This window comes from Lithobates pipiens, unplaced genomic scaffold, assembly GCF_037356315.1.
Source record: "Lithobates pipiens isolate NorthernLeopardFrog02 unplaced genomic scaffold, aLitPip1_a1.2 Scaffold_16, whole genome shotgun sequence".
Taxonomy (NCBI): Eukaryota; Metazoa; Chordata; class Amphibia; order Anura; family Ranidae; genus Lithobates; species Lithobates pipiens.
In genome coordinates this window covers 278,204,596-278,221,998 of record NW_027507748.1, presented here as the reverse complement: position 1 = coordinate 278,221,998, position 17,403 = coordinate 278,204,596, and the positions used below count along the sequence as shown (strand labels likewise).

At 41.1% G+C, this 17,403-nt stretch overlaps 1 protein-coding gene across 2 annotated transcripts in view; it reads right to left on the bottom strand.

Annotated features, from left to right (window-relative positions):
* Nucleotides 1-3,505: 3,505 nt before the first annotated feature.
* LAD1 (ladinin 1) overlaps nucleotides 3,506-17,403 on the bottom strand; it is a 108,853-nt gene continuing 94,955 nt past the window's right edge. For both annotated transcript variants that reach the window (XM_077481478.1, XM_077481477.1), the window contains exon 14: nucleotides 3,506-4,759. In XM_077481478.1, coding sequence (XP_077337604.1) covers nucleotides 4,754-4,759 — 6 coding nt within the window. In that variant the 3' untranslated portion in view covers nucleotides 3,506-4,753. The remainder of the gene's footprint in view (nucleotides 4,760-17,403) is intronic.

Below are 17,403 nucleotides of genomic sequence, written 5' to 3'. Positions count from 1 at the left end.
TTGTTCCATAATTTTTTTTCATTTTTAGCCCTTGTGAATGGACACTTATTTATTCACTGAGCAAAATTTCTAAACGCAACACTTTTGTGTTTGCCATTTGCCAATATTTATCATGAGCTGAACTCTAAGATCTACGACTTTTTCTATGTACAGAAAAGGCCTATTTCTCTCAAATATTGTTCACAAATCTGTCAAAATCTGTGCTAGGCCCCTTTCACACTTGTAGGACTTTGCGGAAATTTTGCGGCAATTTTGACAAAAGTTGTACGACTGTGGATCCTACTTTGCCCTGCGACTTGAAGTCTGACTTCAATGAACAGGGATCTAGCTTTGATCCCTGACAATACCAGGCACTGTCTGGTATGAATCTTTAGGTGGAGCTCCACGCACAATGTAAAAAAAACAGCATGGGTCCCCCCTCCAAGAGCATACCAGCTCCTTTGGTCTGGCATGGATTTTAAGGGGGGCCCCCAATCCGGAAGGGCAGGAAAAGGGGGTGGGGACAAGCGAGAACTGTACCAGGCCGCATGCCCTCAACATGGGGAGGTAGGTGCTTTGGGGCGGGGAGGCTCTGCGCCCCCCACCCCAAAGCACCTTGTCCCCATGTTGATGAGGACAAGGGCCTCTTCCTGACAACCCTGGTCGTTGGTTGTCGGGGGGATTTTTGGAATCTGGAAGCCCCCTTTAACAAGAGAGCCCCCAGATCTTGGCCCCCCACCCTATGTGAATGAGTATGGGGTACATTGTACACCTACCCAGGCACCAAAAAAAGTGTCAAAAATAAAACATAGAACACATGTTTTTAAAGTCATTTGTTAGGCAGCTCCAGGGTCTCTTCCGACTTCTTCTCTGGCTCTTCCGGTGACATCTTCTGCTTCCTCTGCTGATGTCTTGTGCCTCTGCTGGTTCTTCTCCCCTCTCTGGGTCTTCTCCGCTCTCCACTGATGTCTTCTTGCCCTCTTCGGTTCTTCTCCCTCTTTCCGATGTCTTCTGCCTCTGCTAGGTCTTCTCCGCTATCTTCTCGCTATTTTGCTGGGTCTTCTCCGCTGTCTTCTTCCTCCGTTCTTCTTGCAATGTTAACTCAACGCTCTTGTTTGCCACTACTTATACTGGCATGGGTCATCAACATGGGGGCAAGGTGCTTTGGGGTGGGGGGGCACAAGGCCCCCCTGCCTCAAGGCACCCACCCCCCCCATGTTGAGGGCATGCGGCCTGGTACGGTTCAGGAGAGGGGGCGCTTGCTCGTCCCCACCCACTTTCCTGACCTGCCGGCTGTGTGCTCAGATACGGGTCTCGTATGGATTTTGGGGGGAAGCTCACTCCATTTTTTCACCCCTTAAAATCCATACCAGACTGAAGGGCTTGGCATGCTCTTGGAGGAGGAACTCATGCTGTTTTTTTATAAAAATTTGGCGTTGGGGTCCCCTTCAAGTTCATCAGCCGCCTGCCAAACTTGAATCAGTTAGTACGGCGATCTGACTTTGATATCCGACTTCAGTGATATTCAATGGGCTGAAGTAGGATCAAAGTCAGACCAAAGTAGTGCAGGGACTACTTTGAAGTCAGCACGACTTTAAGTCGTACTAATATGAATAATAGTCATTGGAAATTATGGCAAACTACTTGTGCTACAATTTGGGACTGCAAAGTCGCATGACAAGTCATGCAAGTGTGAAAGGGGCCTAAGTGAGGACTTCTTCTTTGCCGAGCTAATCCATCCACTTCACAGGTGTGGCATATCAAGATGCTGATTAGAAAGCTTGATTATTGCACAGGTGTGACTTAGGCTGGCCACAATAAAAGGCCACTCTAAAATGTGCAGTTTTACTGTATTGGGGGGGTGGGGGGGTGGGGGGTCTGAAAACCAGTCAGTATCTAGTGTGACCACTATTTGCTTCACGCAGTGCAGCACCTCCTTCCCATAGAGTTGATCAGGTTGTTGATTGTGGCCTGTGGAATATTGGTCCATTCCTATTCAATGGCTGTGCGAAGTTGCCGGATATTGTCAGTAACTGCAACATGCTGTTGTATACGCCGATCCAGAGCATCCCAAACATGCTCAATGGGTGATATTTCCGGTGAGTATGCTGGACTTGCAAGAACTGGGATGTTTTCAGCTTCCAGGAATTGTGTACAGATCCTTGCAGCATGGGATCGTGCATTATCATGCTGCAAAAGGAGGTGATGGTTGTGGATGAATGGCACAACAATGGGCCTCAGGATCTCGTCACGGTATCTCTGTGCATTCAAAATGGCATCAATAAAATGCACCTCTGTTCGTTGTCCATAGCATACGTCTGCCCATACCATAAACCCCCTGCTGCCATGGGCCACTTGATCCACAACGTTGACATCAGCAAACTGCTCACCCACATGATGCCATACACGCTGTCTGCCATCTGCCCTGCACAGTGAAAAACCGGGATTCATCCGTGAAGAGAACACCTCTCCAAAATGCCAGATGCCATCGAATGTGAGCATTTGCCCACTCAAGTTGGTTATGACGATGAACTACATTTAGGTTGAGACCCCAATGAGGACAACGAACATGCAGATGAGTTTCCCTGAGATGGTTTCTGACAGTTTGTGCAGAAATTCTTTGCTTATGCAAACCGATTGTTGCAGAAGCTGTCTGGGTGGCTGGTCTCAGACGATCTTGGAGGTGAAGATGCTGGATGTGGAGGTCCTGGGCTGTTATGGTTGCACATGGTCTGCGGTTGTGAGGCCAGTTGGATATACTGCCAAATTCTCTGAAACGCCTTGGTAGACGGCTTATGGTAGAGAAATGAGCAACAGCTCTGGTCGAAATTCCTACAGTCAGCACGCCAATTGCACGCTCCCTCAAAACTTGCGACATCTGTGGCATTGTGCTATGTGATAAAACTGCAGATTTTAGAGTGGCCTTTTACTGTGGCCAGCCTAAGGCACACCTGTGCAATAATCATGTTTTCTAATCAGCATCTTGATAGGCCACACCTGTGAGGTGGATGGATTATCTCGGCAAAGGAGAAGTACTCACTAAACACAGCTTTACACAGATTTGTGAACAATATTTGAGAGAAATAGGGTTTTTGTGTACATAGAAAGAGTTGTAGATCTTTGCGTTCAGCTCATGATAAATGGGGCAAACACAAAAGTGTTGCGTTTATTATTTTGTTCAGTGTATACTGATATGTGATTTCGTTATACACGTTTTTCACCTAATAAGTTTGATGTCATTATATTAATTCATTTTTGTGTTTTCACAATTATGAGTTAAATTTTTTAGTGCTCCTTCATAGATTTATCACAATTCTTGCATCTAGTGTCACAGGTTGCTTAGGCAGTTGCTCATTTGTAATTTATGTTTTAGCGTGGATATCCTATATGATTTTTGTTTTACCATGCATAGCTGCACTAGATTCTGAGTGCTCCAGCTTTGGTATATCAACCCCACAGTGTGTCAATTTTGGGGCATGAGTTTGATAATACATTTTAGTAATAAATAATCCCACCTAAGCATAACTAGTATATACATAATTATTTATTTTTTATAGAAAATACATTAAGGTAATGTTCAATGGAAAGAGTAAGATTTTTTTGTAAAATGCTCAATGTTGATAATGTAAATGCTGTTATAAAAAAAATAGTTTCAACTATTTAATGGAGGCCAGTAGGTCAAGTGTGAGACAATGGGAATCCATAAGCTTACTGACAGTTTCCTGAGTACAGTTATCTCACTCCTTGTTACTTGCCATTTTTCTAGGTCTTTCAAGCAGTAGACACCATAGAGTAGGAGCAGTAACAGAATCATAATCTGTTGTCCAACAAACCACTGGTTATCCAGGTAAAAGCGGCAAAACCAGAAATCGTAAAACTACAAAGGTAGCTTCTTTAATTAGATGTATTAAGACTGAACTAATTAGGTGTTTGTGAAGCAAGGCATGGGGTTGGTCATTAATATTCTTCCTTTGCAGATGCTGTCAGTGACATTTCTGGAAATAGTATTTATTCTATTCTTCTGCACTCCAATGGTAGGATGGTTATCCATGATCTGCTCTTAGGTATGCCCCCTTTTCCAGAAAAGTGTACCATTGGTCAGCTCTATATAGTTAAATAAAGTAAAAAGGAAAGAATCTCAAATCCTTTGTTCTGTAATGGCTTGCCTCATTTTCAGTGGTGGTTTTACTTAAGGAATTGTTTACAAAGGCATTTAAATTTGAGATCAGTTTGTGCTTTGCTTTTATTCTCTCCAAACACGCCAGTATGTGTTCATAGCAAACTCATAAACATCAAATACCCATGTACACTGTCTCAAAACACTGTGGGAATTTTTGTTTGATATGCAAAGAATGGGCATCTGACCTTAAAAAAAAAAATCACAAAAGTTGCCTATTCAACATATGATGAAGAATTATTTCATACACAGGTACATTTCATTGTTTGCACAATACATCAATCATTTACACAATATATCTGCCGAGCATAATCATAAGCCATGTTGCAGTCTGTGGCTTTCATTTGATAGACATCTTCATCTTAATCATAACATACAAACATTTTGAATTTACTTTATTTTAGTATATTCAAGAGGGAAATCTGATGTACAATAAAAGAAGAAAGGATGCTTCCAGACAAAGAAAACTGAGGTAATTTAATAACAAAGTACGGTAAAACTGTAAGTGTAAATGTACTCTGAGGACAGGATCTGATAGGACAGGGTTTGATCATATTGGCATAATTCCTTGTTTGTAATGGACAGAGTCTTTTGAGTTCAGAGCTGAAATAAAGGTAAAAAAATAAAAAAAATAATTAGTAAACAAATTAAAAATATATACTTTTGACACTCACCTAATAAAGTATCTGGAATTTTCTTTTAATGAGAAAAACTGCATTTCAATTAGTGAGGTATTGTAGACCGATGAAGACGCCTGAATCATAAATAAACCCTATGCTGGTGTCTAATCTAAGATGTGGAATTTGGAAATCTTTGTAATGAGAATGTTGGAATAAGTGGATTTCTTGAATAAAATGGGATCTCAAGATAGTGTTATTTAAATAAATGGATTCCAGAAAATGAACTCAATTGCTATTTACTAAAAATGAGTGTAAAATGCAGATTGTGTGATAACTGTCATTTAACATGTTCATAAATCTTTCAGGCTGTTACCACACAATACTACAACAAAGATCCATGTGCTACTTTTTTATTTGCACTAATGCCCCATTTAGACCTGAACGATTTTCTGCTTGAAACTTAAAAATGCACAAGGTGAATCCCATTTATTTCAATGGCCCTTGTTCAAATTTGAGCGTACTGTTGACTATAGCAAAATGCCTGTCACTCCAAAAAGTACAGGAGCTTATTTTTGGCAAATTGGAGGCAGATTGGTCCTATAGACTTCAATCGGATCTCCTGAAACTTGCAACATAAGCGTTTCATAAGCGCTTTATTGCACCTTTTCTGCTCAAAAAGTAGTTCTGCTCCCCTAATCTTCTCCACCTCTCTTCCCCCTAGTCCTTTATATTGGCTAAACAAAAACACCTGAAACTGTAAAACACTTGTACAGTAGTACATGTCCAAAAACGCTCAAAAACTCTAATATAAAAACTTCTGCTCAAGTGTGAATGCAGCCTAAAATTTTCAGGGCAAGGTTTTATTTTCTATCGCTGGAAAGTGCAAAATCAGGCTCACTTCTGCATAGAAACAAACAAGCTTCTAACCTCAGCTTGTTCAATTAAGCTTTGGTAATAAAACCTCAAAGCTCATTGGTTTCTATGCAGATGTGAGTGATTTTGCACTTTCCAGCTTTAGTAAATAAACCCCATTGCATACTTAAAAGTGGGGTGTGCCTGTACAAGGTTTTGGGGAAAATGTTACGTGGGACAATCTCTGAGAAAAAAAAAGAAACAGCATATATACACAGCAATAGTAATTACAGTATTTATTCGCTATAACACGCACTTTTTTCCCCTTAAAATCATGGGGAAATAATGGGTGCGTGTTATACGCTGATCCCCGTCTATTGTGAGCCTCTAGGAGACTTTTGGCCAATTTCGGCCATTCTCGGCGGCTTTCGGGGCGTTCTCTGCGGCTTTAGGCCATTCTCGGCGGCTTTCGGACATCCTCGGACGCTACCGAGCGCCGCCAAGATACACAGGACATCCAGCTCTGTATCACAGCGGCACCATTTTTCAATGGCAAGGCTGCAAATGACACTGCAAGGCTGCATGACAAGGCTGCAAATGACACTGACAAGGCTGCATGACAAGGCTGCAAATGACACTGACAAGGCTGAAAATGACACTGATAAGGCTGCAAATGACACTGACAAGGCTGCAGATGGACACTGATAAGGCTGCATTGATAGGCATTTAAATGTAAGTTTTTTTTCCTTAAACTTCCCTCCTTAAAGTTTTTTTCTTAAAATTCCCTCCTAAACTTGGGGTGCGTGTTATACGCTGATAAATACGGTAATAGAATTGGTGTATATTGGTATAATTTCCAAAGTGGTGAATTAAGGAAAGTAGTGGAGAGGGAGTCACAGAGGTAAGAGTGCCAAATCATCATCGATCAGTTTTATGACCAAACTGAGGTGCACATGTAGTCCATTATCTTTTGTGCCCAATAAAATTATCATCCTTAATATAAAAGGTTTCCTTTCCTGAGAGTAGTTCCCTGTAAAATCCCTGGCGATTATATCAGATGTTTTCATCTCAAACCGATACAATTATTTTGCATTGAAATTTGGCGTTTTATATTGTAGTCCTGTAATTCTTAGCAATAACACACTTAAATCTGTCCAAACCAGAGTCTAGTAGACATCCTGGGTATGATAAATTTGGAAACACAAAATCATAAATTATAATATAATAAATAAATATAAATAATTATAAAAAATAATAATAATAATAAAATGGATTTCCCCATGATTCACTATCGCTCAATTCTGCAAGTGTTCTAATTTACTATAGCTGTTTTCTAGCTGGTCTAAAACCACTTTTGACATAAAGGGACACTTTTTGGTTGTTATGGACAATCTCCAGTTTCCAGGCAGAAAGAACAGTATATATAATATAAAACTGCATGCAGGACACTGGACAAAGCACTGGGGACAAAAGGGATGTGAAATGATTTCATACAGTAATGTAATCTGTAAGATTACAGTGTACTGTATGTATTATGATTTTTTAATTTTTTTGAATTTGCCGCTGGACTCTGCCCTTGTGCATCGCGGTGCTCGCAGTGAACGGAGCCCGGTACACAGAGGTTTACGGTGGAGGACACAGCCCACAGACACCGCAGGGGGACATTGCAGAATCCTGGTGACAAGGTAAGTATAACGCACCAGGCTCCTGCAATGCAATCTTGAGTGTGGCTCTGGGTTACTGCTAATGGTACTGAAATTTAACCCCGAGCCACACTCTGGAAAACTGCCAGGGAGGTTAAAGTGGTAGTAAAGTCTTTTTTTCACTTGTACCTACAGTTAAGCCTATTATAGTACTTACCTATGGGAACAGTGAATATCTTCTAAGCTAGCACTGTTTAGGAGATAATTAAACTGCGTGCAGCCAGTAACGTCACTGCTGCATGCGCTCTGAAGGGACAGCATACCTGTGCTGTCCCTTCATAGCTCTGTGCTGCCACCATGACTCCTGCGCGGCCCTTGCAAACCTGGAAGGAAGACCTGGTGAACATGGAAGCCCTATCAGCAGTGCATACTAGCACATTATGCCATTGTCTTACAGGTTTATTTATTTTTAATTTTTAAAGTATGCAGTTAACTACTGCTTTAAGAACTTCATGTCTTCCATACAGTGGTCGGGTTTATTAATTCTGCCAAATTTAAAATCCTTGGTTGCATTTTTTGCATTGAATGAGGTGCACCACAGAAAGTACAACTGTATGATCCTGTGATATTGAAGGTCCCTTTTGGGTGTGAAACACTTTTCAGTGGACTGATTTGGCTGCACAGGATGCAGCATTTGTTGTTGCAAGACTTGGTTCTTTTATTTGTGTCTCTGTAATCAGAATGAGGTTTACTGCTGCTTTTTTTTTTTTTTTTTAAGGCAGTGTTTAGTCTTGTACTGATGGTTTCGTCATTGTAAACTTCCCTGTGGAAGGATTTTATTAGTATTCTGAGATTTTTATTCTTGTGTTCTGGGTCAGAGCATATGCAGTGATATCTAGTGACTATGATGGCTCATTTAGGCCACTTTCACACTGAGGCGTGTTACAGGTGCTATAGCGCTAAAAGTAGAGCCTGCAAAGCGCCTGTAAAGCACCTTTCCTGTTACTGCTGACGTCCCCAACGCCCCAGTGCGAAAGTGTCCTTAGTATGTTGAGGGTGGACAGTATTTCTTTTTTTTTTGTCTCAGAGATTGTCTTTCTTAACACTTTGATAAAACTTTGTTTTCTTAACTATTGGATAAATTCAGCTTGTTCAATTAAGCTTTGAAAATAAGGCTGGGTTCACACATATGCAAATTGGATTCGCATGGCAGGCAAGTGTGACCAGCTCTCAATGGAGCCTGTTTCACACATATCTGGGGCGGCCGCAGTCCGGATTGAAAAAGGGTCCGGTTAGTCTTTGGGTCCGGTTCAGGTGTGAATTCAGGCTAAAATTCAGATCTGAATCAGACCTGAACCGATGTACAGGAACGCACCGGACCCCACGCACGAACCGGAAGCCGCACATGTGTGAACCTGGCCCTAAACATGGAAGCTGATTGGTTTCTATGCAGAGCTGCACAAGATTTTGCACCCTCCAGGTTTAGTAAATCTCCCCCACTGTTTATTAGAACTACTTGGACCGTAGAAGAAGGGGGTACACCCTAAAAGCTTGTCCTGGAAATTTTTAATGTTAGGGGAAAAGTGTCAGACAGTACTCAACTTTTTTATTTTAATAAGCACAACGTTGTTATATTTAACCTGCATGTCTATATACAAGTACTCTGGAGCTCAGCCATGCTATAAATATCCTGTGTACTGAAAAGGTATGTGCACAATAAAATATGTTTCTAAGCCAAAAATACTGAATTCACACTGCATCAATAAACTCAACACAGACTGTGATCTCAGGAGACTTCTATCTGCTGCATAAAGCTGCTATATTTAAGATTCTCCCTTTTATTTCACTGTCACATGAGAGCTAAACACCTGACCATTACAGTATATGAAGATAGATCAGAAAATAGAAATGTCATTTTATGGCAGAGAAAGGAAAAGGAGAAGTATTAACCTTATTGAATAATTATTCAGTGGCGGCTGGTCCACAAGGAGCACAGGGTTTGGATGACGTAATCATAGATTTTTTTTAAAATAACTGATAATATGACTAAGATGTTAAAAAATGTTAATCATATTTATTTATTATCATATATTTAAAAATAAATTGTTCTAAGTGTGTGGCTGTGTACTGTGCAGGGTGCCAGACTAACAGGTTTCTATTAGTTCTGTCATTTTTTTACAAGCACGTTATTAGTGCCTAAAGCACTGATTAACCCAATGTTATGTTGTCCTCAGGGCGCAGTGCTCCCACTTTGTGACTTTAGCGAATCAATATTCGCCATCAGTTTCCCGCTTCTCATCCTGGCCAATCAGGACAGGAGGCTGCAGATTTGGATCCTGAAAAAAAGACCGGGTGCCTGGTATCAAGGGAGCCGTAACCACTGGAGGTTTTTTTTTTTTTGGACCGCTGGAAGGTGTGAAACTGTAATAATCCTTCTCCAACTTCATTTTTATGTGTATGGCCATCTTAATCCAATTGGCATGTATAAGAGTAAAAATGCGAGGACACATTAGGAATTTGAGGGTTTTGTTTCCTACACAAATAAAAAACTACAACAGCACTAATCCTCAATAATATAATTTATTACATGTAAATCCACCCATGCAACTTACCTCATTATTTGCCCTTGTGGGCTTCAATATGTGGGACGCACTAAAAGGAATTTATGCACCCGTATTAATGAGTATCTAAATAATATTTAAAATGGGTTCCTAAAACACAGCCTTTCAAACCATTTTAGGATTAGGACACATCACAACAAGGACCCTAGTGTGGCTCAATTAATTGGGATCGATAAAATAGACATTGATTGGAGGGGAGGCAACATGATCCAGAAAATGTAAAAAAATGAAACGGAATGGGTCTATAAATTGAATACACTTACGCCTGTGGGAATCAATGTTTATATTGATTTAAGTTGTTATTTATCCAATTATTAAGAAATCATGTTTGTGGATTTTTCATTGTAAAAGGTAAATCCATTCTATTTAAATCCATTTTTCTTTTTTGTCACAAGATGGCTCTATTTCTTTATTTTTCATAGGTATTCATCATTTGTTTTTTGTCCACAAGATGGCAGTATCTTTGCATACAACAAGTTCAATCATGTAAATTTAAATGCTAATTAAAATGTAATTAATTTACCCCAATATACTTAGGTTTTATAGTCTTTTACAATTATAGTATGTTTTACTAGGTTTTTATTATATTTTGAGCAAGGAGTGATCTAGATTGGATATCCTTAATTGGTGGACATGTATAAATATGGAAGTGACATATACGATCACATGACCCCGATGACATCAGAGCGTGCTGACAAAACGCGTAGGGTGGCTTGAACGTGATACGTCACTTCTGCAGTTTGCAACACAGCCTGGAACTCTAATGGCATCTCCAACACATGGATGTGTTAGCTGCTATGGATACTTGATTTTAAACCTATTTTTAACCTAAATTGTTGGAATAAATTGTGGCATACTTCTCCATAGAATCCTCTTAATGGGCTACTATGCGATGCATAGTAGCCCATTATGCTTTACCTTTGCAGGGAAACAAAGAGGAAGTAAAACCCATCAGGGTTTACTTCCTTTTTAATCAAGATTCGGAAGATTCAAATAAATTGAATGAACTTTTTGAATATCAATATATATATTATATATACATATATATATATTATAATTTTTTTGATCACTCATTCTGATCACGGATTTCGTTTGTAATTTTGTGGATGTAATATACAATTCACATAATTTTCACATCACATGCTTGATTATGTTTATTGATTTTTGTCTATGCAATTAGAGCATTTTCATGTTAAAACACTTTGAAATATTATATCTTGTAGAAAGTGCGGTTCTAATTCATTCATTTTAATTAATTTTCTTAATAATATAATGCCTAATCAGTTTTGTTTTGCCACAGAGATTCTGCCTCCAGTAGTGATTTCTCATCTTCCTTTCCCTCTTCCTCCTATATTTTTTTTATTTTTATTTATCTATTTGCCAATTGAACAGCAACAAAATTATTGCTACAGTCTGAGCAGTCATCTCTCAGATCCACTACTGTTTCAATGCCTGCTCACTTTCCCCTGTCCCTAGTCAAAACAACACAAGCCAGTCCCTGAAAATGTGCCCACCTAATTCATTCAGCTCTCTGCCAAAGCAACCCCTCTAAGTCAATGCACAATATTAAGACTGAGACCCCATTCACACTTCGCATAGAGGAAACTCACGTTCCCGCTCATAATTTTGTGTGGGTGATTTTCATGCCATTCCGTATGGAACTATGTAGTTCATAAACTAAAAAGAAAACTGTATATCGTGTAGCCAGCTTAAAATGGTTTTAAAGCCTTCAGCTGAGTTCACACTGCCAAGCGGAGCAGCTCACACCAGGGGTCCGGTGCGTCCTTGTTCACCATTTGAGGTCAGACTTCGGTCCAAATTTTTGTCTGAATTCGGACCTGAAATGGACCAGAGAGTACACAGGACCCCAGTGCAATCCGCTCAGCAGCCATCCCAAAGATGTGTGAACTGGCTTCATCGAGAGCCGGTCACAGTCTCCTGAAATGCAAATTGAATGTGGGGTGTGGACCCAGCCTTAAGGTTTTTCACCTTAATGCATTCTATGCGTTAGGGTGAAAAACATTTTGTTCTGCAGCTCCCCGCTGATCACTTCTATTTCTTTTTTTTTATTGCAAAATCTTTTTTATTGAGTTTTCAATTAGCATACAAATTTGCCCACATAGGGGCTAAACATTACCCATGCAGGGGTAGATCCTCTGAAGCGGCAACAGACCACAACAGGGTATATCCTACATCAGAGACAAGCTACCTGTGATGCAGCAACAGGCTGCAACAGGTCAGACCATACAACATAACAATCTTACTTATCTAAACGCCAATGTAGGGAGAGGTTTAGTTCAGGAGGATCTGTGCTCAAAACTATAATGGAAGGATAACGTGACATGAGAGTAGTTGGATCAATATACTAACATACTAAAGCATACTGCTACTCTAGGAGTTGGTTACTGTATCTGTTGCCGTGGTATTGTCATCCAACCAACTGGTCCATACCTTTTCAATTTTTTTTGGGCAACCCCTGCCCGAGTAGGTGGCTTTATAAAGGGGTAAACTGGCATTCACTAGATTTTTGCAGAATCTGACAGAGGGGGGAGATGCCTGTTTCCAGTTCATCGTGATGGCCTTACGTGCATTGTCTGTTTCTGAGCAGAGACATTTGTTCCACCAGTCCCAATAGACAATGTTTAGGGTCATAAGGGACTCTAGTCTTAGTGACCTTGGTGATCACCTGGAGTACCTCTTTACAATAATTTGCAATTGCTGGGCAAACCCAGAAAATGTGAAAGAAGTCTCCCAGCTGGTATGAGCAGCACCAACAAACCGGAGAATGCGCCGGCGACACCCGGTACAGCCTGTGGGGAGTGTAATGAGCTCTGTGTACAATTTTGTGTTGGACCAGTTTGTCCCTGACTGAGACCAGAGGGGAGAATGGAAAATCCCAAATCTCCCTCCCGTCATCCTCACCCAGTTCCAGTATGTCTCCCACCCATTTCCTGCAGAGGGAGGACAGCTCGGGGATGGCAGCAACCAGCATGGACCCGTAGATCTGAGACGTGGGCTTCTCCATGTCTTTCACCAGAAGGGTGGATTCGAGTTCCGAGTATTCCAGTGTAATTGGTTGGCCTACGAACTGACACCTGTAGGCATGAGCGACCTGAATATACCTGAAATGGGCCTGTGCAGGTACATTAAATTTGGTACGTAATACATGGAAGGGAGTGAGCTCTCCGTTGGAGATAATATGCTCAAGGGTCAGTATTTTGTATTTGGCACAGGCCTGTGGATTTGAGATAATATTGAACCTGTAACTGTATTTGAATCTAGGTGGTTTAGACCCCCAAATAAAGGAGAGAAAGAGCTGTCTAAGAGAGTCGAAGAAGATTTTAGTCAGCCATTGTGGGGAATTACTAAAAATGTACGTGAATTTGGGGAGAACTTTCATCTTAAGAAGGTTGATGCGCTCAATGAGGGAAAGGGGAAGGTTGCCCCATGCCTTCAGTTTGGTTTTAATTGCTACCAGGACTGGGTCAAGATTGAGCTGGAAAAAGTCCCCGCTCTCTCTTGAGATGATGATACCTAATTAGGTAAACTTATCAACCCATTTAAGTGGGATAGAGGAGGGTGAGGAGGACTTAGCCCCCTCATCCCCCGGAAAAAGCTGAGACTTGTGCCAATTCACCTTCATCCCAGTGAAGGTGGAGAAGGGGTCCATGATTCCGAGAGTGCCCCACAGAAAGTCACCAGCATCATTTAAAAATAGCAGCAAATCATGAGTGTAAAGAGCCACTCTCTCCTCCAGCCAGCCCACCCTAAGACCACGCACCTCGGCTGAGCTCCTGAGGATGACCCCTTCTTTTTTTTTTTTAAGTTATTTTTATTGATTTGCAAGGTAAACACAGAACAACATACAGCCTATTGGGCATACCCAGGCTGGTCACTACTATATAACCCCTGAGTCAAAACAAACAAAACCAGCAAAAAGTAAAAAAACAAAACCCCCAACAAACATACATTCACTTGCATGTATGCCTAACAAAAGCACTGTACGCTCTACCACCAATGCAGATCATGCAGAGTAACCTCCAATTTCGCCCATACCCTACTGCTTCCTTTGATTGTTCCTAGGATGAATTATACAATTCAATACACTTCACCTGCTATTCCCTCTCCTCCCCATTAAGTATTTACCTGGGAACCCAGGGATGTCAATACATCAGGGATGCCCCCACTTCCTTCCCAATGCTTAATAGAATGGTGCTAATCATCGTTTGAATCTGCGTTGGTGTCCTGCGACTCCGTCCAAATATCCCATATTTTGTGAAATTTGGTGCCACAGCCACGTGATAGGTATGTAGCCTTATACAGTGGTAGAGCCGTATTCACTAAGCTCTTCCAGAAATTAATTGAAGGTGCGGCCGAGGCCTTCCATTTGAGTACTATAGATTTACGGGCATAGTATAATAATAGTCCTAGCAGTGTTCTGATTCCCCGGCATGGGGCCAGTGACCTGACCAATCCCAGCAGACATATCTCTACAGACAGTGGTACAAAAACGGGGGTGACTGTCAGAATAAATTTGGTCACTTCCACCCAAAAGATTTCGATCTGAGGGCAGCTCCAGAACATGTGTGTGAAATCCGCCGATTGTGAGTTGCATCTCCAACAAGAGGCGGAGACAGATGGATAAATTCTGTGGAGCTGTACAGGTGTGTAGTACACCTTATGTACTATTTTAAATTGCACCAATTTATCTCTGGCTGACACTAGCTGTGAGAATGGATACTCCCATATGTCTTCCCAGTCCTCTGTGTCTAGCGTAGGGAAATCTACCTCCCACTTTGCCTTAAGGTTTTCCAAACCCGTATGAACGTTAGGGAGTAATGCTTTATATATGGTGGATAGGGGCTTAGATAGATTCTCATCTCTGAGCAGAGTCTCCAACCTCGAGGTATAAAAAGCTAATTGGGCATTTTTAAACTGCGTCTGAAAAGCGTGAATAAGTTGTAAGAATCTAAATAGATGTGAGTTAGGTAAAGTATATTCTTGTTTCAGCCTGTCAAAAGTCTGTATTTTGCCCTCAAAAGCTGATCAATATACTTGATACCCCTACTTGCCCACACGTTAGGGTCGGGAATGGATCCGAATTCTGATAAGTTTGGGTTAAACCAAAGAGGATTATGCGGGGAAATGTGTCCCGGGGGTAAGGGGCATTTTGAATTAGCCACTGACCATGCCCTTATGACTGCTCTCATTGCAGAGGTGAGAGGGAACGGAGCTCTAGGGCCTCGGTAAAGTATGTTCCGTAGCGCCTCATATGATCCCAAACACGCTGCTTCCAGGACCACTGCTGCGTTGGACTCATCCGAGACCAGCCAGTTGTGGGCGTGGGACAGGAGAGCCGCCAAGAAATAGGAGTGTAGGCCCGGGCAAGCCAAACCACCCTCTCCCCAAGGCCTCTCCAGCACCCTCAGCTTAAATCTTGGCTGACTGGTGCCCCAGAGAAAGGACACCAAGATGGAATTTATCGTGAGGAATACTCAGGATGACCCATTCTATTTCTTACCTGAGCCCGATCCGATCCAGCGACGTGCACGAGAGCAGCATCTCCTTCCTCATTGGACAGATTGATAGCATGTCAATCAAAAGCTGTGACACAGAACGGGCGGGTGGGGTGGGGCCGAGTCCCGCTGTCAGTGTCAACGGACGTAGCAGTGGGACTTGGGAGCGAGCACACATGGGAACCCGCTTGGAAAGCGGCTTTCCGTGGGAGCAACTGCCAAAGAGTAGGGGCCTGGAGTGCTGGCGGGGGACTCTAGAAAAAGAGGATCGGGGCTGCTCAAAACTATTGCACAGAGTGGGTAAGTATACACATGTTTGTTATTATAATTTTTTTTTTAAACTAGGCTTTAGCAACACTTTAAGACATTACACTCCCTACTAACAGAAAGAAAGAGGGATATGCTGACTTAAAGAGAATGTATACTAGTTTTATATGTATACCTTTTCTTTATTATGTGCAAAAATTATTAAAAATAGATTTTTATATTTTTTTAGTAAGGTAAAATGAAACTGCATATATTTAATAATTGTCATTAGGAGGCAGCAGGTGACATCATGGCTGCTGTTAGAAATCATGGGGCCATGTAAGCCTTACTAATGGGGCAACCCCCCTCCCGAGGTGAAGACTGTGCACTACTTAGTAAATGAGGTGAAAACATTTTTTCTTGCATACGATTGGATGATAGACTGTGCACTCTGCAAGTGCAGTAGCTCCAGAGCTTAGTAAATTATAGGAAGCTCTGCCGACGTCTATTTGCCTGTTGTAAATAAACCCCATCCATCATGGATGCACCCTGTAATATGTTTTTGTAAAATAAAGATTTAATACAAATTAATACAAATACATCCGTTTATAAACTGTAAACTTTTAACAAAATGAGAATAAAATTGACCGACAACTATCAAAGTTTCAGTTCAAACACTTTTATACAACTGTTTTTCCTCCAGCAGGTGGCAGCAAAACATTGTGAATAAATTGAAACTGTGATTGTGCAATATCATACATTCCAAACTTATTTTATATATATACAGTATATAGATTACCCTAAGTATATAGAATTTTACCTTGTTGTTCTAAAAATGTTAACCAAAAAGATGCCTACACATGAATAAAATTAATACTCACTAATGTCTATTATTGGATCATCAGCCTGTTCAAGAGCTACAACCTCTAGCCGACTATTCTCAGCCAACACATTGGGGCATTTCTGTCTGCTTCCCTCACTATGCATTGTGGTTTTATTTGCAAGCCCCTACATTACACCTGTGTTTGGTAATGACATAGATGTCATATCACCACTGCACACAGCAGGAAAACCATGCATCCGACAATCTTGAAACTATATTAGATAGGAATTATATGCAGAAACTGTGCCAAGACCAATGATTTTTAAAATCTGAAAGTCAACTTAATTACATAGTATCGCAGGAAAGCACAGTAGAGCCTTTTTTAAAAAAGAAGGCGTCTGCCTGCCACATACCTCCCAACATTTTGAGATGGTAATGAGGGACACCTACCAGTAAATGTATGTAGGCATGGGACACGCCCCCTGCCACACCCCCTTAAAGGAGCATTAACACCAAAAAAAAGGTTAATTAAAAAGGCAAGGTCTTTTTGTTACCACTTCTATTTTTTTATATTGTCTTTTAAAATGTACAAATGCAGCAATTTAGAATTTGGAAGAAAGGTTTAGCACTGGGAAACGCTTTTTGAAAGATAAAAAGTGAATTTTATATACAACTATATAAATCAGAACAAAATGAGGGACAAATGAGGGGGAAAGAGGGACAGAGGGACATTGCTCCAAATCAGGGACAGAAGGAAATCAGGGACAGTCCCTCGAAATCCTGCTGTCACACCTACATCACGAATCCCAAAACAAAGGGTTAAGTCTTCATGTTAGGATAGTGGGAGGAGCTATGCAAAATAATTCTTTGTGCCCCCTGGCAAACTGTCCATGCAGAACCACTGGATTACAGAATACTCACAATAA